This window comes from Pistacia vera, unplaced genomic scaffold (genome assembly GCF_008641045.1).
Source record: "Pistacia vera cultivar Batoury unplaced genomic scaffold, PisVer_v2 Contig81, whole genome shotgun sequence".
Lineage (NCBI taxonomy): Eukaryota > Viridiplantae > Streptophyta > Magnoliopsida > Sapindales > Anacardiaceae > Pistacia > Pistacia vera.
The window spans coordinates 431,504-456,051 of record NW_022196679.1 but is presented as its reverse complement, the minus strand read 5'-3'; the positions used below and the strand labels follow the sequence as shown (position 1 = coordinate 456,051).

The 24,548-nt window shown below is 35.4% G+C and overlaps 1 protein-coding gene across 1 annotated transcript; it reads right to left on the bottom strand.

Moving 5' to 3' along the window:
* Positions 1 to 11,960: 11,960 nt before the first annotated feature.
* LOC116117440 lies at positions 11,961 to 21,280 on the bottom strand. Its single transcript, XM_031403461.1, has 6 exons — positions 20,969 to 21,280; positions 20,381 to 20,408; positions 19,795 to 20,289; positions 19,508 to 19,657; positions 13,289 to 13,578; positions 11,961 to 12,146 (listed from the first exon to the last, which is right to left on the bottom strand). Exons 1-6 carry the CDS (start codon positions 21,278 to 21,280, stop codon positions 11,961 to 11,963), a joined length of 1,461 nt encoding a protein of 486 aa, XP_031259321.1.
* Positions 21,281 to 24,548: the final 3,268 nt, after the last annotated feature.

Here is a 24,548-nt window from a genome sequence, read left to right as displayed (position 1 = left end):
TACTTGTACTAGAAAATCGGGTCCGTTTTCAGGTTTTATCACCTGAAATTCGACCCATTAAAATTAAGCCCAACCCATTTTAATTTCAATTCTATTATAATTACTATTATTATTTTGTCCATTTAGTTTAAATAGACCTAAAGAGTATAAAAGGCCCAATCCAAAATATTGTGAGTAATGGGCATATTTGGTTGGCCTTAGGCTCGGCCCAAACACAAGATATTGTAAGAAATGGGTATATTTTTTTTTTTTTGGATAAGTAAGTAATGGGTATATTGGGTTGGCATTTATTTGTTTTTAAAGGAAAATCCAAATCCTTCAATTGTTGTAAAAACAAAATTTTCTTCTTAACCCTTTTATTTGCAAAAAATTTAAATTGAGGCTAACAAGAGCCAATTCTAGCTCTATCTACTGACGGCAATCTATGCAGCAGTCTAATTTTCACCGGTGTAGGATTTAAGATATGAAAAACAAAGCAAATTTGAATATCAAACTCATTGTCTTCACATTGCAACCAGAAGTGATTATATAATAATGATATCAATATCAATAAACTACAAATCATGATGCAACCCTTAAATTGTTTAGTCAGTCCCTAAGGGCATGTTTGATGTGCAATATTGTATAGTATAAAAATATCATATAGTAAATACTTAATGCAGTATAATGTTTGGTGTAAATTTCCATTGTTTGAGCTAATACAAAGTTACAAATACTCAGTGAAAATTCATATACATTATATTATTTAATGCAAAGCGATAATATTACTAACAAATTTATAAAATTTTATATTTTATTTTTATCTCATCATTATTTGATTTTAATAATAATTCATATATAAAATAATCTGTTTTACAGATTATTTTATATATGAATAATATTAATTATTATTGACATAAAAAATAGATAATAATTACATTGGAATAACTACTTTTTAAAATTTCTTTTTGCAAACTATAATAATTAAATAAATTATTAATTATTCTTTATAAAATAATTCTAATGATTTATTTTGAAAAAGATATTATTATAATTTAACTAAAAAATAAATGTAAATTAACATAAACAAAGCGCATGAAAGACACCCTTATATTTAATATACTATTATAGTGTTAAATATCCAATACAAAGTAATACCATACATTGATACAACACCATGTTATACAATGTCGCGTACTAAGCATGCCCTTAAAAGTNTTACACCCTTTATATAGGGAGTATACGATCTCCTAAATCTCCTAATTATGTCAATTGTGGATTACACAATATTTTGTCTAACATAATTAGGAGATTACATAATCTCTAGAATATTCTGAGATCATATACCTGACATAACTAAAAGATTATATAATATTCACTTAATTACAAAATATATACAAAATATTGCGTCACGTCATTGGATGTACAAAATCGGTACATTACTTTCGATGTCTCTATTATTTCCCTTAAAATTAAGTCTAACCTATTTTAATTTCAATTTCATTATGTCCATTTAGTTTAAATAGACCCAATAAGTATAAAAAGCCCAATCCAAAATATTGTAAGTAACAGATATATTGGGTTGGCCTTAGGCTCAGCCTAAACACAAGATATTGTAAGTAAGAGTAATGTTAGGTCCACAACCCAACCTCGCAACATTTTCTCATAAACCGTGACGTAATAATTCGTCATTGGTTAGCTCGTAAAATGGGTCATGTCTGCTTGTATGGGTTTTGCCCATCCATTTGCGAGTTAACCAATGACAAGTTGTCATGTTGAAGGTTGTGAGAAAAGGTCGTGAGAGAATGTTGTGAAAGAAAGTTGTAGATCAAGCATTATTGTGTAAGTAATGGGTATATTGGGTTGGCCTTTATTTTTTTTAAAGGGAAATCAAAACCTTCAATTGCTGTAAAAAAACAAAAATTTCTTCTTAACTCTTTTATTTGCAAATAACACACACACACACACACACACACACACACACACACACACTCACATATATATATATATATATATGCAGTTGCCTTTTAATTTTAATCTCTGTGATTATTTGTTTTTTCCAACAGTAAATTTTCACTATTAAACTCTAAAAATATCTTTTAATTTTAAAAAATTGAAATTGAGGCTAACAAGAACTAATTCTAGCTCTATCTTCACATTGCAACTAGAAGTGATTTTATAATAATGATATCAAATTATCAATATCAATAAACTACAAATCATGATGCAACGCCTAAATTGTTTAGTCAGTCCCTAAGGGTATGATATTATTTTTATCTCATCATTATTTGATTTTAATAATATTATTAATCATAATTCATATATAAAATAACCTATTTACAAATCATTTTATATATGAATAATATTAATTATTATTGACATATAAAATAGATAATAATTTCATTGGAATAACTACTTTTTAAAATTTCTTTTTGCAAACTATTATAATTAAATAAATTATTAATTATTCTTTATAAAATCATCTTAATGATTTATTTTGAAAAAGATATTATTATAATTTAACTAAAAAATAAATGTAAATTAAAAAAAACAAAGCAAATGAAAGACACCCTTATATTTAATATACTATTATAGTGTTAAATATCCAATACAAAGTAATACCATACATTGATACAACACAATGTTATACAATGTCGCGTACTAAGCATGCCCTTAAACTGTAATGTAAATTAAAAAATAAAAATAAGACACAATTATGTATATTCACTAGATAAATAAACCAAGACATAAAAGAAAATATATAAAATAAGATGAAAGTTCACAGATAAATGTAAATTCAACTATATAGAAATAGAATTAACAACGAAATTTAATATTTTTTTTTCTCTCTTATCTCATCACAGAGAAAAGACACGTGTCCACCTTTGCGGGAAATGACAGAGCGAGTTTTCTTGTGGAAAATGCCCGGGAGATATGTGCAAACGTGTAAGTCTCGTAAAAGGGGAAACTACGAAAAAGCATACATGAATACTGGTACCAAAGCTGATCCAACCACTAAACCAAGTATCCAGTAAGCCCTTTTGTCGGTAAACACCAGATAAACAGTGGCACAAAACGCTACTATCAGCGATAATAGGGAGAGGAACAGCATGAAAAGACCCCATATTAACCTTTTGGGGAGGGAATAAAGAAAATCATCTTCTGCATAGCGAGCAGTGAGGATGGATAAGAAAATTATGATGGCAGTAATTGATGAGGATAGAGAGAGTGCATCGGAAATGCCAAAGATTGTGAAGGATGTCATTTTGTAAAAATTTGGTTGGCCACTGTTGTTATAGTCACCAGGTGCAGTGATTGCTGCTGCTACTGAGCATGAGGTTGCAGCTTCTTTCATCCATTTCTCACCTTCTATAACCAGTTGCTTATGTTCCTCAGTAATTGACTTTTGGATGCCAATTTTCCAGCCAAATGCAAGACATTGTTCTTGTCAAAGTCTTGTGATATCATTAACAAATTTTTGCGACCCTCCATTTGATCTATGAGGTTAAATACCTTCTCTCGACAATCCATGACTGATAACTGGAATATATTATGATTCTTTTCATTTGTAAACCACATTGCATCAGAAAATAGATTTAATAATATCAAACTCACGCTCAGGAACGATGAAGTAGTGCCAATACTTTAGCCTTCCTCCTCTTCCCCTTGGAAATGCAGACGGCTTTCCTGCTAATGTGCTCAAAAGAGACTCACCAGAAAATAACTTTTTTGTAGCCAAGTCTTCATGTTTTCCAGGTATGTTTAGAGCCAAGTCTGAGATATGAAGGTTTGAATTATTAATTTCAAGCTTAAATATAAAGACAATGGCTATCAACAAAGTAAAATGAAACTGCACTTGCAAAGTTTCTAGTAGCAAAAGGAAGCATTAACTCACCATAAAATCCTGCAATTATCAGCAAATTTATGAAGAAAACACCAGATTTATCTTCAACGCGTGTGATAATAATTAAAATTATGTAATAGATAATAATTCATGTGAAATGACGGGGAGTATTTATGGAAGGAGTACCAGCTCAGGCAAAGTAAGAGACTAACATCAATTTTTTTCCTTAATTATCTCATAAAATGTTCTTTCCTTGCGGATGATGCCGGGGCCGTAAGTGGAAACCATCAAGTCCCATAAGAGGGGGTACTATGAAGACGCAAACAAGGACAGAGGGAGTAAAGCTGATACGAACATTAGAGCAAGTATCCAATACGCCTTTCTGTCGCAGAACACCAGATAAAAAGTGGCACAAAATGCTACCATCAAACATGTTAGAGAGAAGAACAACATAACAAGACCCCATATTAACCTTTTGGGCAGGACATAAGAAAATCATCTTCTGCATAGCGTGCAGTGAGGATGGACAAGAACATTATGATGGCAGCAATTGATGAGAAAAAAGAGACTGCATCTGAAACACTGAAGGTGGTAAAGGCTATCTGTTTGTAAAAATTTGGTCGGCTAGCATCATTGTAATCACCAGGTACAGTGATTGCTGCTGCAAATACTATGGTGGCTGTTATGCAATCAACCTATAATGCAAACTGAAACAAACCAGAAACCAGAAAAACAAACAATAAACACCGGATCTTTACCGTGGTTCACTTGCCCGATTTGAGCAAGCTACATCCACGTTGAACTCTGGAAAAGGAGTTCGCTGCACTATGATTAAAGAACAACTGATAACAGTCACGATTACAAAGAATGACGCCCAAGAAACCCAGATCGAACAACTCTGATCTGAACCCGTAATCTGCCCTAGGACTCCTCTATCCTGGAAATCCCTATAACAAGAACACAGTAGTTCTTCCCTTGATTGATTAACCCAAACCACTCAAGAAACCCACAGATTACACAGAAATCAGACCCAAAGAAAGAACCCTAGTTTTTCTAAGAAAAACGAAAAACTGCTCTCAACCCTTTTTGTGTTTGATCTACTGTTACAACAGGAAACCCTAATCCTTTTATAGTGTTGACTGAAGGCTTGATCTCAGCCGTTGGCTTTTCCTCTGAATCAGCGGTCAGGATCATCCAGGAGCTGTCTCAAAACGACACCATTCCATTAATTCAGTAAGACGCCGTTTCAGCATTCACTCACAACAATCTCCACCTTGAATGCTAAATCTTCACAGTGCAGCAAACCCAAACAGTTCCATCATTGTTCTGGTCTTCACAGTTTATCTTACATGTAGCAAGTTCAAACAGTGTTTGAACTTTGCAGGTGAGACAACCTTGGTTCCCATATCGGCAGGATTGTCTTCAGTGGAAACCTTTACAAGATAGATTACCCCCTGTGTTACTAAGTCTCTGACAAAGTGGAAGCGGACATCCACATGCTTGGTCCGCTCATGATAAACTGGATTCTTACTAAGATGGATTGCACTCTGACTATCTGAGAATACAGTAGCCTTGCCATCAGTCAGTTTTACTTCGGCTAACAAACCTTGCAGCCACACAACTTCCTTAAACACATCAGCAATAGCAATATACTCTGTTTCAGTTGTTGAGAGAGCAACAATGGGCTGAAGTTGTGACTTCCAGCTAATGCAATTTCCTCCAAGGGTAAAGTCATAAGAGGTGGTGGATTTCCTTGTGTCTTTGTCACCTGCAAAATCAGAGTCTACAAAACCCACCAAGTCAAGTGTATTATGACTTTTACAGAAGTTTAGACCAACATTCAGGGTACCATTAATGTACCTTAATACACCCTTTAAGGCAATCCAGTGCTCACTGCCTGGATTTGCCATGAATCTACTTAGTAAGGAAATAAAATAGGACAGGTCTGGTCTGGTACTGATCATTCCATACATCACAGATCCAACAACATTAGCATAGGGAACAGATTCCATTTTGATTATTTCAGCACTCAGTTGTTGTAACACCCAACCTTGAGGTACATGATTTAAATTATGTTGTATAGCCCTTAGTTAAATTTTGTTAGAATTATTTTAAGAGAATATGAAAAAAATGCCTTAAATTTGTATTAAGGGTAAAATGTCTTTTCACTCAAAACTAGTTGATTTTGTGGGGAGTGAAAAGAGATAGAAAATCATAAAGAATTCAATAAAAGTGAAGGAATTTTGGTAATTGACTAAGGGACAAAGATGGAATTGCTTCTAAGGGACAAAGATGGATTGCTTCTAAGGACAAAGATGGAATTCTCGGAAAGAGTAAGGGCAAAATGGGAAAGTGAGTTTATAAACTAAAATGTTAAGGGTTTGAAACCCTTATTTCGTTCATACCACCCACACTTCTCCTCCTTTTTCTCTCAAATTTCATTCACTTTTCCAAGGAATTTGAGGGCTTTTGAGTAGATTTTCATAGGGTTTTGATTCAAGACATCAAAAGGTAAGGATCTTACTCTTATCAATGATTTATTTGGGTAAAGGTTGAGTTCTATGAAGTTTGCTTAGGGTTAGAGAAGATTGGAATCCAACAAGAGTAGAGAGTTACTCAAGCACAAGGTAAGTAAATTCCACTCAAAATCCAACTCAAGCTAAAATTTAAGAATTCAAGTGAGTAGAGATTTATTTTAAATATGCATATGTTGTGATTATTGAGAAATGAGATGAGATGTATGATGTATTATGGTATTGTTGGATAATTTGAATATGAGAAGTATATGTGATGATTTGATGATGGGTTGAAATTGGAGAAATGAGAGAAATTTTTTTGGGAGTGTGTTGCCATGTAGGTATGTGATGCTACAAGAGAGTTTTTCTCTCATTTTGATGGTTTGAGAAATAAATAGAATGATAATTGAATTAGAGTTTGTTTGTGCACAACTAATGTTTGATGGAATGCCTAAGTGAAACATGTTACCAAACTGCCTGTCACAACCGTGACTTTCTAAGTGATTTTTGGGCATCTTACAGATCGAACTGGGTTTAGACCAAAACATAAAAGTTGTAGCTCTGTTCTACGCTTTAAAACGAGACCAAATTGTATCAATCCGATGTGTATAACTCAAGTTATGTCTTCTTGAGTGTGACAGGCAGATGACTATCTTGATGCAATATTGCATTTGTGTATTTCATAAGTGATTAAGTAAGAAACTTTAAGCATGAAACATACTTATGCATTAATTGTGCATTGAAGTAGTTTGAGAAAGAGTAGAGAACTTTGTGAATGAGCTACTCTAAAAGTAAAGAGAATGAGAAAAATCTAAGAATGGGTTGGTGCTTTGTGAACTCACCCCGGAAGTCACGAAGAGTGGGTTGGTGCTTTGTGAACTCACCCGGCCGTGCCTCCGGTAAGAGGAGCCGTGACATTCAAGTAAGAAAGAAAGAGAAAATATGAGAAGAAGAGAGAAAACAGAAGAGTAGAAGTCACAAAGAGTGGGTGGGTGCTTTGTGATCTCCACTCAGCCGTGCCTCCGGTAAGATGAGGCTGTGACATACAACAGAAAGATAATAGAAAAGAGAGCTATGTGAAAGAGAAACAGAAACAGAAAAAGAAATAAATGAGAGGAGAAGAGTGTAAGGAAAGAATTAAGAGAAAGAGTTACGGGGATAGACGAATAGAGGATTACTTACTGAGCATTATTTTGTGCTCCCCGTTGTTTATCTTTTGTGTTGCAGGATCTAGGTGAGGACGCGGTCGGATGGGCGTTGGCAAGCGAGGAGCAATAGCTACACTGTCCACTGTTTTGATAACTTTTACAAATGATACTACTTGGATAAAGAATGATTATATGTATTAAGAAAATTTCGGGCCCATTACTTTTGCTAATATAAATGCATTTACTTATGTATTTCTATGAGTAACCTAGTATGAAGCAGTTATTACAGTTGTGGGGCATTGGCTTTTGTTTACACAACATGGTTTGCAAGAGGCATAGACACTGGTTTTGAGTCAGCCATACCAAATTTAGTCACGTTTTTCTAAGTATGATTTCTGCCTAATGATTAATTCATGTTGTCCCTGTTCCTGATAATGTCCATCCCTAGGATTCTTTTGGCATTTCCGGGTCCTTCATGTCAAATTCTGATCTAAGCTGACCCTTTAACTCATGAATTTAGACTTAGACTTACTCACAAGTAACATATCATTCACATACAGTAAAAGATATACAGGCAGATTTGATTCAAATTAAAATAGAAACAGTTATCATATCTACTTAGTGTATCCTATACTTACAATGAAATTGTCAAACCTTTTATACCATTGTTCTCGGGGATGTTTCAGTCCATACGTGATTTGTGCAGAATGCAAAAATGGTTAGGTTCTTGGGATCAATAAAGGCTCATGTAAATCTCCTCTTCTAAGTTACCAGCAGAATGGCAGTGGTAACGTCCATCGATCTAACTCTAGGTTATAATGGGCAACAATGGAGAGCATTAACCTAATGGTTTATACTTGACTACAGGGGAAAAGACTTTATTGAAGTCTATTCCTTCACGTTGGGTGTAACCCTTAGCTACTAACTGGCCTTGGACCTAAGGGGGTCAGTAGCTGAGATTCCCTCTTTTCTTGTACAGCCATCTGCATTGATTAGCTTTGATCCTTCGGTTTGGGAACCAAGGACCAGGTTCTGTTTACCTCAAGTGACCTCATTTCCTCTTCATTGCTTGCCTCCATTTTCTTTTCCTTAGAGTTATGGCTCTTCATATGAGCTGGTTCTGTTCTTTGAATCCCTGTTCCTGCAAGCAAAGCAGTGTATATTAGTTCAGCATAAGAAAACCTGGCAGGGGGTCTTACCTCCCTCCTTATTCTGTCTCTGGCAAGTTGATAGTGTTCTAAGTGTGCATGTTGGGCTCTGAGGCATTGCTTCATTTTCTTCACTATCAGATCAGGATCCTTTGATCCTGGTTGGTTTTCAGGTGCATGTTCCTCATTGGGTTGAGGTGGTTCAGCCTGCTGACCACAGGCTCCACTCAATGGTTGTACTCTCAGTTGTATCTTGGTAGGTTCAGTTGGGGTGCTGTACCAGTGTTCTGTTCATTGGTTTTACAAGGGAACTCTCCTTCATTAAAGACCACATCCTTGGAAATGATGATTTTTACCCCTGGTGACTTTCTGTCCCAGAGTCTATACCCTTTGTACCATCTTGATATCTAGGAACACACACTTGGTGGATCTAGGCTCTAACTTTCCTCCCACTGTATGGGCATAGGCTGTACACCCAAAGATTCTCAAATGGCTTAAACCAGGCTTTCTTCTTGACCAAACTTCTTCAGGACATTTGAAATTTATGGCAGTTTAGGGGCTCCTATTTATCAGAAGGCTGCAGTGGACAAGGCCTCTCCTTAGAAGATAGGTAACCCTAAAGTGAACAACAAGCATCTGAATTTTTCCAGGAGTGTCCTGTTCATCCTCTCAACTACCCCATTCTGCTGAGGGTTTTTTCACAGTTCTATGTCTTAGGATTCCTTGCTCACTACAAAACTTATCAAACTCATTGTTACAGTACTTAATCCATTGTCAGTCCTTAGGGTTTTTACCTTTTTGTCTAATTGGTTTTCCACAAGGGCTTTCCACTCTTGAAATTTAGACAGAGCCTGGTCTTAGTTCTAAGGGTGTAAATCCACACTTTCTGCTAAAGTCCTACAATGGACATAAAGTAGCTACTGCCCCCCATGAGACCTCACTCTCCAGGTCCCCATAAGTCTGAGTGTATGTATTCTAAACAACCTTTGGCCAGGTGTTGCCTTTTGGGAAACCGACTCTGTGCTGTTTTCCTAAAATGCAGTTCTCACAAATTCTAAGGTTGCAGCAGTTCCTTTCCTAACATGCCTTGGTTACTTAGGATATCTAGTCCCTCTGATATATGTCCCATTCTAAGGTGCCATTTTTCTGTTACTGACATATTTGGGGTGACACAGAAGAACTTAGGCAATCAGAATAATATTCTCCACATAGGATGTACAATCCATACCTTTTCTCCTTTCAGAATTAGATTCTGGTTTCTATACACATTCAGCCACCCATTTTCAGCTCTGTAACAGCATCCTTCTTATAAGGTTCCTAAGGATATGAGGTTCCTTTATAGTTCTGGAATGTACCTAACGTTAGTTTTATTAGTTTCTCATTACAGAGTCTAAGGGTTATACTGCCTTTACCTTTGACCCTACAGGCATTGTTGTTCCCCATGAACACAGTCTCCCTATCAATTCTTCAAAGTCATGAAAACAGTCCCTATTGGAACTCATGTGAAAAGAGCACCCGAATCTAACACCCATTCTCTTGTATTGTCAGTAACAAGACAGTAAGGACCTCTGTTTCTTAGCTAAGTTTTGGATGAGGCTAGGTTACTCTGTGTTTCCTGTTTTGTTTTTAAGCCATTCAAAACAATTCTTTTCAGGTGACCAGTTTTATTACAGAAAAAACATTTTCTAGACTCTGCCTTATGGTTATTGTTCCATTTACCCCGTTTCTTGTTTTTGGACCCCGGCTAGGTTGACTGCCTTTACCAGATTGAAAGGATCTGGTTTTCCCCTAACAAACAGGTTACTCCCACTTCGTTTTTGGACTTTCAACTCAAGTTCTCTAGCCTTAAGACAGCCACAATCAAGTCAATGCTACAACAGTATCGGAATACTGAAGTGCATTCTTAACAACAAGATAATCCTCAGTAATGGAGTTTAACAGAATCATGGCTAGACTAGTCTCTCCAATTCCTGTCTGTGCCCTTTAAAATTAAGGTCATTTTTAGGAATTCATCTAGGTTCTCCTATTGTCTTGTACTATCCATTTTATAAGAAACAAAGCACCCTTGAGAAAGCTAAGTTAGGTGCAGATTGAAAGCATACAAAGTTTCGAGTTACCCTATAACCCTAGAGGGGTTTCGATTCCATCAACCTTTCCAGTACGCTGTCTGAGAGGTTCATCACGATCAGATTGTAGGTAGCTCACAATCTCCTCCTTCTCCTTCAATTCTCCTCGGACCATTTCTTTTGATCCTTCTCCAGTGCTAGGGCGATGTTATGTGAAAGCAGAGCCTTCATTTCTTCTTCCAACTCCCGAAACGATCTTCTCATCGTATTGGTAGATCTCCATACGTGTAGTGCTCATGATGTTATATAGACAGTGTGATACAGTCTAAGGGTAAGTGGCCATTGTTACACCAGAAGTTGCCAAATACTGCCAAGCAGTTTTTAAGGCGGTCACTGGTTTCCAGCCTATATACCCTTAAACTGGACAGACAACTGAAAGAGAACAGTGCAAGTACAGACTCACGGCACTAACCAAGATTACTCTCCTTAACCAGTGTTTGTGATCTAATCTCACAAAGAAAACCCCAAGACTTAGTAAGAATCAAAGTTCTAAGGCTCTAGGAACCTTTAGATTAAGAAACCCCTAAAATCTGAGAAACCCTAATTTTTCGAGCAAACTCTAAATTTTTCGATCTGTCAAAAATTGAACGATTTCAAAAAGATTACACCCTAGGACGATGGCTCTGATACCACTGTTATGCAATCAACCTATAATGCAAACTGAAACAAACCAGAAACCAGAAAAACAAACAATAAACACCGGATCTTTAGCGTGGTTCACTTGCTCGATTTGAGCAAGCTACATCCACGTTGAACTCTGGAAAAGGAGTTCGCTGCACTATGATTAAAGAAAAACTGATAACAGTCACGATTACAAAGAATGACACCCAAGAAACCCAGATCGAACAACTCTGATCTGAACCCGTAATCTGCCCTAAGACTACTCTAACCTGGAAATACCTATAACAAGAACACAGTAGTTCTTCCCTTGATTGATTAACCCAAACCACTCAAGAAACCCACAGATTACACAGAAATCAGACCCAAAGAAAGAACCCTAGTTTTTCTAATAAAAACGAAAAACTGCTCTCAACCCTTTTTGTGTTTGATCTACTGTTACAACAGGAAACCCTAATCCTTTTATAGTGTTGACTGGAGGCTTGATCTCAGCCGTTGGCTTTTCCTCTGAATCAGCGGTCAGGATCATCCAGGAGCTGTCTCAAAACGACACCGTTCCATTAATTCAGTACGACGCCGTTTCAGCATTCACTCACAATAGTGGCAATCAGAGCTGCTGCTAGTGAGCATGAGTTTGCTACAACTTTCATCCAATCCCGACCTTCTTTAACGAGTTCCCTATGTGCCTCAGTAAATATCATTGCAGGAGTTTCTCCATTAAAATTTTTATCCACTTTGTAGGCAGGCTGTACAATATTCTCTATTTCCTGCATAAGATAAACTTGTTAATTACAAAAATAGAATATAGGAAAGATTGCGAGTGTACGTCATAAAAGTATTACCCTTTAGCATGGTATCACAACTTTGCGGGTATTGTAAATTTAGATAAATATTTTTTTTGAAAAGGCATTATCCATGCCCATGCTCATCTATTTTATGAATAACCAAATCCAACCCATTTTCCATTCTAAAAAATGGGACAGGTTTTGGGTTTGGGTTATTTATTTAGCTCATCCCTCTCTCTCTCTCTCTCTCTCTCTCTCTCTGTGTATATATATATAATTGAATCTAGCACACTATATACAATCTATTTCTTAGAATAAATTAATTAATCAAAATGGTAAACAATAATTTTAATTATCTAATATAAATTTATACTCAAAGTTTAATAATTCTATCACAAAAATTATCCAAACAAATTATAAACAAAAGAAATAAAATGATAGTGAATTTAATTATAATTTTATAATAAATCTGATTCTAGAAAACGTAAAATCATAATTCATCAAATAATTTATAACCTAAACTACCTAATTTGACAATATAAAAGAAAAAATTTAATATAAAGTTAATGTTCATACAATTTTGAAGTTGAATAAAATATATGATGTTAGTAATTATATATTAAACATTTAATAACATTCCTTATTTTCAGATTCACAATTGAAAAGATGGAAAAAAAAAATTTGAAGCCAGTCAATGGAGGAATAAGGTTGTGGTGGCTAAGGTTTTCTTTGTTTGAAAAAAAAAAAAAAAAAAAAGTAAAGAATATAACCATTTATTAATACCTCTTATAATTTTAATGTTAAATATTATATATAATTATTTATTCATATTTATATACTTCTAGGGCAAATGGGGCGGGTCAGAGTCAAAGTTAGCATTCTCATGCCTGTACTAAAATAATTTGAATCGAGATATTTAAACCCAAATCTAACCCACTGCAAATTTTTTACTAACCAAACCCAACCCCTGAGAGTGGGGCTCCTTGGAGTTCTAAACCCATGGGTTATTTTGACATCCCTAATTCCATATAGTAGTAATAGACTTCGCCTATAGAAATAGAGACTCGTTCCATACAGAGACACTAATAAGACACATTAGACACTCGTTTCATCAGAAGTCTTACCTTGAACCACTGTAACTCATGCTGCATTTGCAAGGCTGCACCAGGAATGAGATTTAGTTGATTTTCTGGTGCCAGCAGTCCAACAAAGTGCAAGACATTGTTCCCGTAAACATCACGAGACATCAGCAACAAATGCTTGTGACTACTAATTTTAAATATGAGGTTGAATACCTTCTCTTGACGATTGATAATTGTCAAGTGAAATATATTATGTTTCTTTTCATTTGTAAACCAAATTGCATCAGGAAACGACTTTATAATCTCCTTCACAATTTCGCAAACCCCCAATTCTGCTGCTAAAAGAAACGACTTTTTGAATATGAAGAAAGTTTTTTCATAGTCTAGATTCAGTTTAATTTCATTGCACAAGTATTTCACAATTTGAAGTACATTGTCATGCATCAACTTTGCCTCTCGTGTCTCCTTTATATAACTCGTAACTGCAAAGTTAACAAACAATGACATAACTATCCAATGAGTAAAATATTGTAAGCTAATTAAGAAGAAAACATCTTAGAGTTTCAAACTTAGAGATTATATTGTAAAGTAATTGTCTAATGGATTAAAATCTATATATAGAAAAGGAAATTTATAAAACCAAATGTATTACATTATCGACTACTAGTGAATAAAGTTTAAAGGTGGTATAAGCAGAGCCAACTTTAGACCAAAGTGGGCCCGGAATTTTCAAAAAATAAATAAACAAATAAATAGGTTAGTACAATTAAAGCCCAAATAATTCACATCATTTCTAAATTACCCATTTCAATAAAAGCTTTTAAACAAAATAAATGAAAGTTTATTCCATAAATAAATTAGGTATATCTTATACAAGTTTAATTAAACTCATTATATGAAAAAAAAAAAAAAAAACACTTAAAAAGGTCCATATTTTTTTTTTTTTTTTTCTAAACTTAATAAATTAGGGTTGTTATGTAGGATAAATTCCGTATTATTGTGTTTATAGATATTGGGAGTTATTTGGATCTGGGTTTGAGAGTTTCTCCACCAAATTTGTGTGTACTCCATTTTGTTATTCTTACTTTATGTTCGACTGTCGACAGGGGCTAAAAAGTCAAACCACGTAAATTATTGTGATTTGTGTGTTATAAATTTTCTCATAATTGTCTTGTGTTAATCATTCTCTATGGGGTTGGGCCTATTACAACAAATTGGTATCAAAGCCATTTTCGTAGGACACGTGCTTTGTTCCTATTTATTCCAACAAGGCTCTTTCGTTACTCCATTTGAAAATTTTTCAGACTGGTGACAAACATTTCGACAGCGAAATATGATGTCGAAAACTTTGATGGGAAAAATAGCTTCAATTTATGGTGAATTAAAACGCAAGCTCTGTTGGTTCAATAGAGTTTACACAACGCATTAGCTGGTAAAGAAAATATACCAAGCTCATTATTTGATGTAGAGAAGGAAGATATAATGGAGAAAGCTTGTACTGAAATTGATCAGTTGAGCTTGTCTAATGAAGTTCTGCATGAAGTTGCAGAAGAAAAGACAACTGCAAAGCTATGGCAGAAATTGGAGAGTTAGTACATGACCAAGTCTCCCACCAACCGTTTGTACTTAAAACAACGAATATATACTCTCCAGATGGCGGAAAACATACCTTGAAGTAGCACCTTGATGAGTTTAGTCAAATCATTGTGGTTTTGAAAACCGTTGATATCAAAATTGAAGATGAAGAAGCTTAATCCTCTTATGTTCCTTGCCTCATTCCTATGATCATGTCGTCAATACCATGCTTTATGGTAGAGACACCATCTCTATGAAGGATGTTAAAGCTTCCCTAAACTCCCAAGAGTTAAGGAAAAAGCTTTCTAGAAATGGAAGTGATATTCAAGGCGAAGGTCTTGTTGCGAGAGGAACATTAAAGAGAAAGGGCCCTGAGACAAAGGATTTAGAGGTCATCAAGCCAAGATCGAAATTTTAGAATGTTGAATGCCATTACTGCCACAAAAAAGGGCACATCAAGAAAGACTATTGGAAGCTCAAGAATAGAGGAGAAAAGTCTGAAAAGGCTAATGAAGTAGTTGGTGTTGGGAAAGTCAATTCCTCTATTAATGCTGAAACAATTCTATCAATATTGGATGTTCATACTGGAAACTAATGGATTCTTGATTTAGCTTGTTCATTGCACATGTGTCCTAACAAGGATTGGTACACCACTTATCAGTCTACTAGTGGTTCTCTGTTGATGGGTAATGATGCATCTTGCCTAGTTGTTGGAATCGCAACAATTCAAATCAAGATGCATGACGATATTGTTAGGACCTTGACAAACTTTCAACACGTTCAAAGAATTTGATATCCTTAAGTACTCTTGACTCACTTGGCTGTAAGTACTGAACTCAAAGTGGAGTTTTAAGAGTATGTAAATGTGCTCTTGTTGTGATGAATGGGCAGTTGACGAAAGGCTTACACTTTCATCAAGGAAGTACGGTTACAAGTGCAGTTGCAATATCATCTTCCTCAGATTTAGATTCTGATACTGCTTGTTTATGGCATATGCGTTTAGGACATATGAGTGAAAGAGTGATGGTAGAATTAAGTAACCGAGGCTTACTTGGCGGCAAAAAGATTGTCAAACTTGACTTTTGTGAGCACTGTGTCTATGGAAAATAGGGCAGAGTAAAGTTTGGTACTGCAGTTCATCGTACAAAGGGTATGGTAGATTATATTCACTCAGATCTATGGGGTCCCTTGTTTGTCCCGTCAAAAGGTGGCTATCGATGGATTATGACCTTTATTGATGAATTTTCAAGAAAAGTTTGGGTATATTTTCTAAAACACAAAAATGAGGCGTTAGTTACTTTCAAGCAATGCAAGAGTTTGATCGAGAATCAAATGGGAAAGAAGATCAAACGTTTCAGAACTGATAATGACTTGGAATTCTGTTCTGGCGAATTTGATGAGTTTTGCAAGAATGAAGGAATAATGAGACATCGCACTATTAAAGGAACACCATAGCAAACGAAGTTAGGAGCAAATGAACATAACACTTTTGGAGAAAGCTCGTTGCTTGCTCTCTAATTTTAGATTGTCCAAAGACTTTTGGGCTAAAGCAATTAGTACAACATGCTACCTGGTGAACTGATCTCCATCAACTGTTCTTAGTTTGAAGACTCCTCAAGAAGTATGGTTTGGAGTTCCTGTTGATTAAACACAATTGAGAATATTTGGGTGTCCGACTCTTACTCATGTCAATGATGGGGAAACTTGAACCTCAAGCGCAAAAAAAAAAAAAAAAAAAAAAAAAAAAATGCATATTTCTCCCTTCTCAGTTATGGTTCGAGTGTTAAAGGGTACAGTTTGTGGTATCTGATCCTAAGTCACCCAAATTCTTGTTCAGTAGAGATGTTATTTACAACGAGTCATCCATGCTTCATTCAAAAGAAAAACCAAATGATGAATGTTTGAAGGAAGGTGTCCACAAGTAGGTGGGCCTTGAGTTAGATGCTCAAAAATAGTGCAAGATGGCACTATGGATCACCTCATTGAGGAATAAGTACAAGTTTCTGATCTTGTAAAAGCACCTCAAGAGCAACAACAATATAGTATTACTGCTGGAAGAACAAAGAAACAAATCAGACAACCTCAATAATATGGTCATGCAAATTTGGTCCATTATGCATTGTCTATAGCAGAGGCCATTGACAACCAAGAATCTTCTTGTTACGCAGAAGCTATTTTCAATACAGATTCTGCTAGGTGGATTGTTGTCATGCATGAGGAGATTTAGTCCATTCATAAGAATAAGACATGGGAGTCGGTTAAACCACAAAAAGATAGAAAAAATTATTGGTTGCAAATGGATATTCAAGAAAAAGGAAGGAATCCCGAGGGTTGAAGCAACAAGATTCAAAGTAAGCTTGGTGGACTAAGGCTATAGTCAGAAGGAGGGTGTAGACTTCAATAAAGTTTTCTCACCTGTTGTGAAACATAGCTCTATTCGCATGGTGCTTGCCATTGTACCATTGTTCGACTTGGAGTGGGAGCAACGTGATGTCAAAACAACTTTCTTACATGGCAAGCTCAAGGAACAAATATATATACATCAACCAAAATGGTTTGTGATTTGAGGCAAAGAGGATCATGTGTGCTTATTGAAGAAATCCTTATATGGCCTAAAACAGTCTCCTCAATAGTGATACAAGCGGTTTGACTCTTTTATGATAAAACATGATTACTTCAAGAGTAATTATGATAGTTGCGTTTATCACAAGAGACTTCCTAATGATTCGTTTGTTTAGTTGTTGTATGTGGATGATATGCTTATTGCTACTAAAAGCATGTCTAAAGTCAACAAGTTGAAGGAACTACTTAATAAGAAGTTCGAGATGAAGGATTTGGATGCAGCTAAGGTTTTGGGAATGGAGCTATGTAGAGACCGAACGAATGACAAGTTATACTTGTCATAGAGAAAGTACATTGAAAAGGTGCTTAAACGGTTTGGTATGGATAAGTCTAAACAAGTGAGTACTCCACTCTCTACAAATTTTCGACTCTCAACAGCTTTATCTCCTCAATCATCAAAAAAGAAGGAGCAAATGTCTTGTGTTCCTTACGCAAATGCAATTGGAAGAATAATGTATGTCATGATTTGCACTCGCCCAGATATTTCCCATGTCGTTAGTGTTGTTAGTAGATATATATATATAGGTAATCCAGAAAAAATGCATTGACAAGTTGTGAAATGGATTTTACGATATTTGAGAGGCACTAGAAGTGCTAGTTTGGTGTATGGGAAAAACATAGATATTGATGGCAGTGTTGATTCTGATTATGCTGGAGATTTGGATAAGAGGAGAACTCTGATTGGTTATGTCTTCACACTTTCTGGTCATGCCATTAGTTCGAAGGCTACTTTACAGTCCACTATTGCTTTGTCCACTATAGAATATATAATGGGAACAGAAGTAGTAAAAGAAGCAATTTGGTAAAGGAGTTTGGTTATGGATCTTGGTTTACAACAGGATGCAACTATTGTTCATTGTGATAGTTAGAAAGCCATACATTTGAACTAAAATTAGATGTACCATGAGAGAACCAAACATATTGATGTCAAATTTCATTTCATCATGAGATTATATCTGAAGGCACTATTTTAGTGAAAAAGATTCCTACAACAGATAATCCAACAAACATGATGACTATGCAAGTTCTGTCAGTCAAGTTTAGGAAGTATTTGGACTTGATAGGCATTTGTGGTCAATAAGTCCTCCAAGAAACTTGGAGAAGATAATTGAAGAAGTTATGCATGGATTTTGTTACTATTTAAACCAAAGTGGAGATTTGTTGAATTAGTGGCTTGAATAGAATAGAGATTGTGTTCACATGAATGTCATGATCTTTTTCTTCCACATTCATCACATGTTCAAGGCTTCAAGTTGGACTTCTATGGAGACATTTAATGCCACCGGATTGGAAGCACAATTTTTGCTTATGTCTCACAAATAGAAGTCAATATTCTCAAGCTAAAGTTGGTGGCTTCATGGTCTTCTAAATCCCACAATTTGTCCCGTAAATGTTGGCATGCAACGGCTTCCCGTCACTATGAAAATGGGTGCCATTTGCAGGGAAACACAAGCCATTCACCAAAGCTCTCAATTCATTTTAGAAACCATGTTGAGAGAGCTAAGTGAGTGAGTTTTTGAGTGTGAGAGATAATGAGTGTATTTGGGATTTGGGTTTGAGAATTTTTCCACCAAATTTGTGTACTCCATTTTTGTTAGTGAAGTTCTTCCTTTATCTTTGCCCGTAAACACAGGTTAAAAAGTTGAACCACATAAATTATTGTGTTTTGTGTGTGTTATTAATTTTTTTCCTATTTGTCTTGTCGTTAATCATTATCCATGGGGTTGGGCCTATCACAACAGAAATTTTTATGGTTTTTCTTATTTTAATATATTTTCCTTTATTTGCTTTACCAAATATTAGTTGGAAACATTTTCCTATTAATAATAGTTATTCAATTCTTACATGCTAGTATTAAACTATTAATGCCAGAGTATCAGCTTTTATGAATAATTTTTATTAATTCATGATCAGGTAAGGGCAATTTTCTATCTAGCTACAAATATAGAAGAAAACAAATAAAGGAAGATATAACAGACTGAAGAAAACAAAATAAATTAAGGATATTCATGAGATAATAGATGATAGAAGATTAATAATGATATGAGAAATATATGAACTCACCCTTAGAAACATTAACGTATTGCCGTAACTTTATATTTCTTCTTCTTCCACTTGGAAACGCGGACGGCTTTCTGGTTATTTCAGTCAAAAGAGACTCACCAACATATATGCCTAACCTTTTATGCCGTCGAAGCAATTCTAGAGCTAAGTCTGAGACATAAATGATGGACAGGAATTTAGGATTAATTGTTAATAAAGTGAAATGAAACTTGCACGGCTTTGCATTTGTACTTAAAAAGTGTGAGATCAAGTTAAAGTCTAACAACAAACAGACAGAATTAACTCACCATAGAATCCTGCAATTATAAGTAAACTTAATAAATAACCACCAGAATTATCTTCAAAACGTGTTGCAGTAGCATACTCCAAATAACTTTTGCTAAATTGCATTAGAGATTCAGTCATCTTCTTTTGCCCATGTCGAGCAGCCTCAATTAAAGGTATCCCGTCAAAGTTGTTTTCAACTTCAATCAAGCTTTGATGTTCATCTTTCCTCATTATCATGTTGGCTGCTTGGAGATTGCCAGCCATTGCAGCAACAGAAAGGACTGTGTTGCCCTCTTTATTTTTCAGTGACACTTGATCCATTGACATCTTATTTACTAGATACTCCACAATATGATTAGCATTGGCTGTCCCAACAGCTACATGAAGAGCTGTGTCCCAATTTACCGTGATCCTGGCTTCTAACGCATCTTTATCCTCATCACACAGCTGTTGTACAGATAACAGATCACCTTCGAGTATAGCATTATATAGTGGCAGGTATTTCTTGCAATTCTCTGCAATAAAAACAAACGGAAAAATTTTAATACTTGGTTGAACTATTATTTATCTACTTGTGAAAATTCATTTTAGTTTTTTACTACTTACTTATATCCTGTTCTGGCAAGGGAAGAGTCTGTGATAGAGAAGAAGCGATAAGCCGTAATGAAGAAGCGGTGATAATGTTGGAGTTGTCGACTACTTCAGCATTAATGGGTAACGGAGACGCACTCGGGGGTCCCGTTGCCCAGTCAGCGGGCGGGTGCCCCGCTCCCCGGTGAGCGGGCGGGGGTCGCTGGGGCAGCGCCCCCGAGCCCGTAGACGATTTTGGGCTTTTCTATGTATAACCGCTGTAGGATTCCTTTTAAGTTATTAATTCCTTTTTGGGTTAGGCTTAGGAATAGGAATTCTTGTAAAACTAGGTTTAATCTCTTAAACCTAGTATATAAACATTCTTTTCTCTTGTTATGAGTGTGAGAGTAATTCATTCATTGTAAACGAGAGAGGTGAGGCATATTTTAATAATATTGACTCAGCTGGACGTAGCCCACATTGGGTGAACCAGGGTAAATCGCGCGTATAATTTCTTTGTTTACTGTTTATTTTGTTTTACTATTATTATTTTGTTCCTGTTGCTTCTCTATTTCGTTCAGATAAGTAGTAATGACGAAGAGATTTTAGTTTGGTACAGCTTACCTCTGAATTGCCTTGGAACTCTGCTTTTAAAATTTGCCATGCGTCCTTCGCCGTCTTAGCTTCAGAAATTCTTGAAAAAATATAATCATCCAGAGCTTGCTGAAGGATGAATAGTGCTGCTGCATCATTCTGCTGCTGCTGTTGTAACTCAAACTCAGACAGCGTGGAGGTGTTTTCCGGTCCCTCATTAACAATTTTCCATAAGTTTTGGGACAAAAAATATGTCTTCATCTTGATACTCCAAAAATGATATTTTTCCCCAGTAAAGATGGGGACAAGAAGAGCAACTGAATTTGATTTTCCATTGACCATGATCGGGAAGGAAGAGGTGCTGTCTATGATGAAAAAGAGACAATTTTAGAATTTGTTAAACCAGATAACATAGAAAACCGATAAAGGTTGAAGGCTATACAAAGCTGTAAACTTACTTTTTTTTTTTTTTTTGAAGTTTATACCATTAAATATATATGATATAGACCTCAAATTTTAAAAGATAAAAAACCATTCAACTAGCACAAGTTCAAAGAAGTTACTTCTTAATTTGAACATTAAAAGTTTTGTTAAGTTTAATTTGATGCAAAATCTCAAAGAAATTAATTTTGATGAATAATTCTATTAGCTTGTCATATAGTTTATGGTTTTTTTTTTTTTTTCCTTTTTCTCTTTTTAGCTTTTCTTCTCATATTTTTCGTTCAATCAAGAATTGCTATTGAATTTATGATTGTTACAAGCTTCTTTCTAAATCATTTATGGCCTACTTTTCAAATAATTAAGGAAAATTATTAATTTAAGGTCAGTCTTTTCAAAAACAATCACAAAAGGGATACAAGATTCAAAATACAATGAAAATATTTTTTAAATTATGGAAAATTAAAAAAATAGGCAAGCGGCGATGGCAGCTGTTGTCTCCACTAAAATGTAAGACAATATTGTGTGCGTGAATCTACACGGTAGTGTTGGTTTCAGAGTCGTAGGATGTAGCATTTAGGAAATAGAGGCTAGCAAATTTCAAACAAATCTTTTGTCGGCCTTTTGTAACTAAACGACACGCATACGACGATCTCAGTAGAGCCACTGCCAGCGTCGCAGCCGAATTTTGAAAATTATTCTACAAAATTGTTAATTTAATTTAAAAAAAAAAAAAAAAAACTATTGATAAATAAAAATTTTGAAATCTGGGATTACTCCTTGGGGTGTTTTTAAAATTGATACTTTCGCAAGTTAGAACAACCTCAAACTAAAGCTTTAATTTAATTTTACTAATAAAACACACTTATACTAAAATTACTGATTTATAATTAGTAATAAATTAAAATAAAAGAAAATTACCTCACCGGCAGAATCAATGGTTGCTGATGCGGCAGCGACCGGAACCGTTGATGGCGACCAGCCGCTGTCTCTGGAGCCACTCCAGCGACGGTTCGAACATCAAAACAATACTCTTAGAACTCTCTATCCATCTTGACCAGTTTCTCAGGCTAAAAATCTAGCGTTTAACCACAAGATCTAGAGAAGGAAAGATGAACGGTGACCTTTAGGATAATATATTTTATTTTTGTAATAATTCTTTCATAATCGTATAGAACTATAGATCAGCTAGAGAGAATATTTTCGTACCGGTGGAATCATATTCTAATATTTGATATTATATTAAAGCCGACCGAGAATAATATTTCAATAATTTATATATTATATTATATATTTATAAGTTAATCATATAACTCCTTTAAAAAAGATTTTGGGCAAAAACATCTCTCACCCAAAGAAGTTTTCACCCCAGGTTTTATTCATTTCCGATTCTTATCCTTAAATTTAAGAGTGTTTGGTTTCGAGTATCCTATATTTTTTGAAAGAATCAGAATCGACAGTTCTTTCAAATTTGAAACAGATGGTTCTGGTTCTTAAGTACCCATAACTAGAACCTGTAACAATGATTCCAGTTTTGGTTTTAGGTACCCTATAAAATTATAATAACCTTCAAAACTTTTTAAAATGATAAAAAACCTTTAAAAACTTATAATACCCCAACAAAAATAAAATTATAAATAGAGGAGGAAAAATTGTTTTTATTTTGTAATAATAGTTTCTCCTCCTCCTTACAGATAATATATTTTATTTTGTAATAATTCTTTCATAATCGTATAGATCAGCTAGAGAGAATATTTTCGTACCAGCGGAGTCATATTCTAATATTTGATATATTAAAGTCATTCTTTATTAATTCTCGGTCGACTGGTTTATATTTCAATATTTTATATAATATAATATTATATATGTATAAGATAATCAATTAGCTCCTTTAAAAAAAGATTTTGGGCCAAAAACATGTCCGAACCAAAGGTTAGTCAAAATGGCAAGTTTCCACTCCTGATTTCATTTATTCAGATTCCCACCCTTAAATTGATACTGTTACTAAATTTTGATTTCAAACACAATTGCAAATAATGCATTATCATATTCCCCTTGACATTTAATTCTCCTCCCCACCCCCCCACCCCCCCCCCCACCCCCCACCTAGTCACCATCACCATTCAGGATCCAGCCACCACCACCACCACCACCGTCGCACTCCTTCTAAACCCTAAAGTCAACCTCGCTGCCACCAAACAACCACCACCAAATCATCCACAAAACCACCACAAACCCACCCAAAAACCCACGTACAAACCCATCCAAAAACAACAAGAAATTAAAATTCACTCTCCTTCTAAAACTTAGCGAAGATGATGCACATGACCTTCTACTAGGGGTGCACTTTCACCCTTCTATTCAACTGATGGTGAACCAATTCTTGGCTCAGTTACGATTTGACTTTTTGGCCTGCTTTGTCGTCTCTGCTTTTTACCAGTACTTGGAGGATAAACGGGTGCACGTCAACCAGAACGGGCCAAAGAAGCCTGTTGGTGTTGAGGTGTTGTTGATCCAGAAGAAGGTCACTGGAAAGTTGTCGGTGGGGAGGTTGCCAAGACGGTGCTGTTTGTGGTGAAGTTCAGGATGGGGTAATTGCCACAAGGAAATCAAAATATGGAATATTTGTGTTTTAGATTTCATGTTTGCCATGAATAACTTTCAGGATTTGCCTATTAAATGTGAAGAGATTTTTAAGGGAGCTGTTGATGCGTGATTTTGACACCAACTAATCAACACGTGCGTAACGTTGATTGGTCAAGAGACACACGTGATTATGGATAGCAAGTAGAGTAAATACAATGAGAGCTTTTTAAAGTGGTTCGGATGCTAAGGTAGCAAGTCCTACGTCCACTGATTTGTATTAGAGTAATGGGTCAGGTCGCAACAGCGGACTGACTTACAAATGATTAGGAAAAATAAATACAAAGTTTTCTAGAGAGAGAGAGTTCCAGTGTAAAAAATAGCCGAATCCCCCTAATGAAGGGGTCTTCCTCTTTTTATATCGAGATGAATGCAAGTAATCATCATTAAATCTATGGGTTGGTGTGAATGTCAGGACATAATCCGGCTTTACAGCACATTGCCCACGTCTCAAGCTGATTTCACGTGATTTGGAGCAGGGAGATGGACACATGGGAGCTTCATAGCTTCTGGCAAGCCTGACGTGTGT

Coding starts and splice junctions, on each gene's coding strand:
- LOC116117440 (XM_031403461.1), bottom strand. CDS start 21,280: ATGGTCAATGGAAAATCAAATTCAGTTGCTCTTCTTGTCCCCATCTTT. Junction 19,658..19,794: donor TATAATTGCAGGATTCTATG/GTGAGTTAATTC, acceptor TTTATGTCTCAG/ACTTAGCTCTAGAATTGCTT. Junction 12,147..13,288: donor ATGAGTTACAGTGGTTCAAG/GTAAGACTTCTG, acceptor TATCTTATGCAG/GAAATAGAGAATATTGTACA.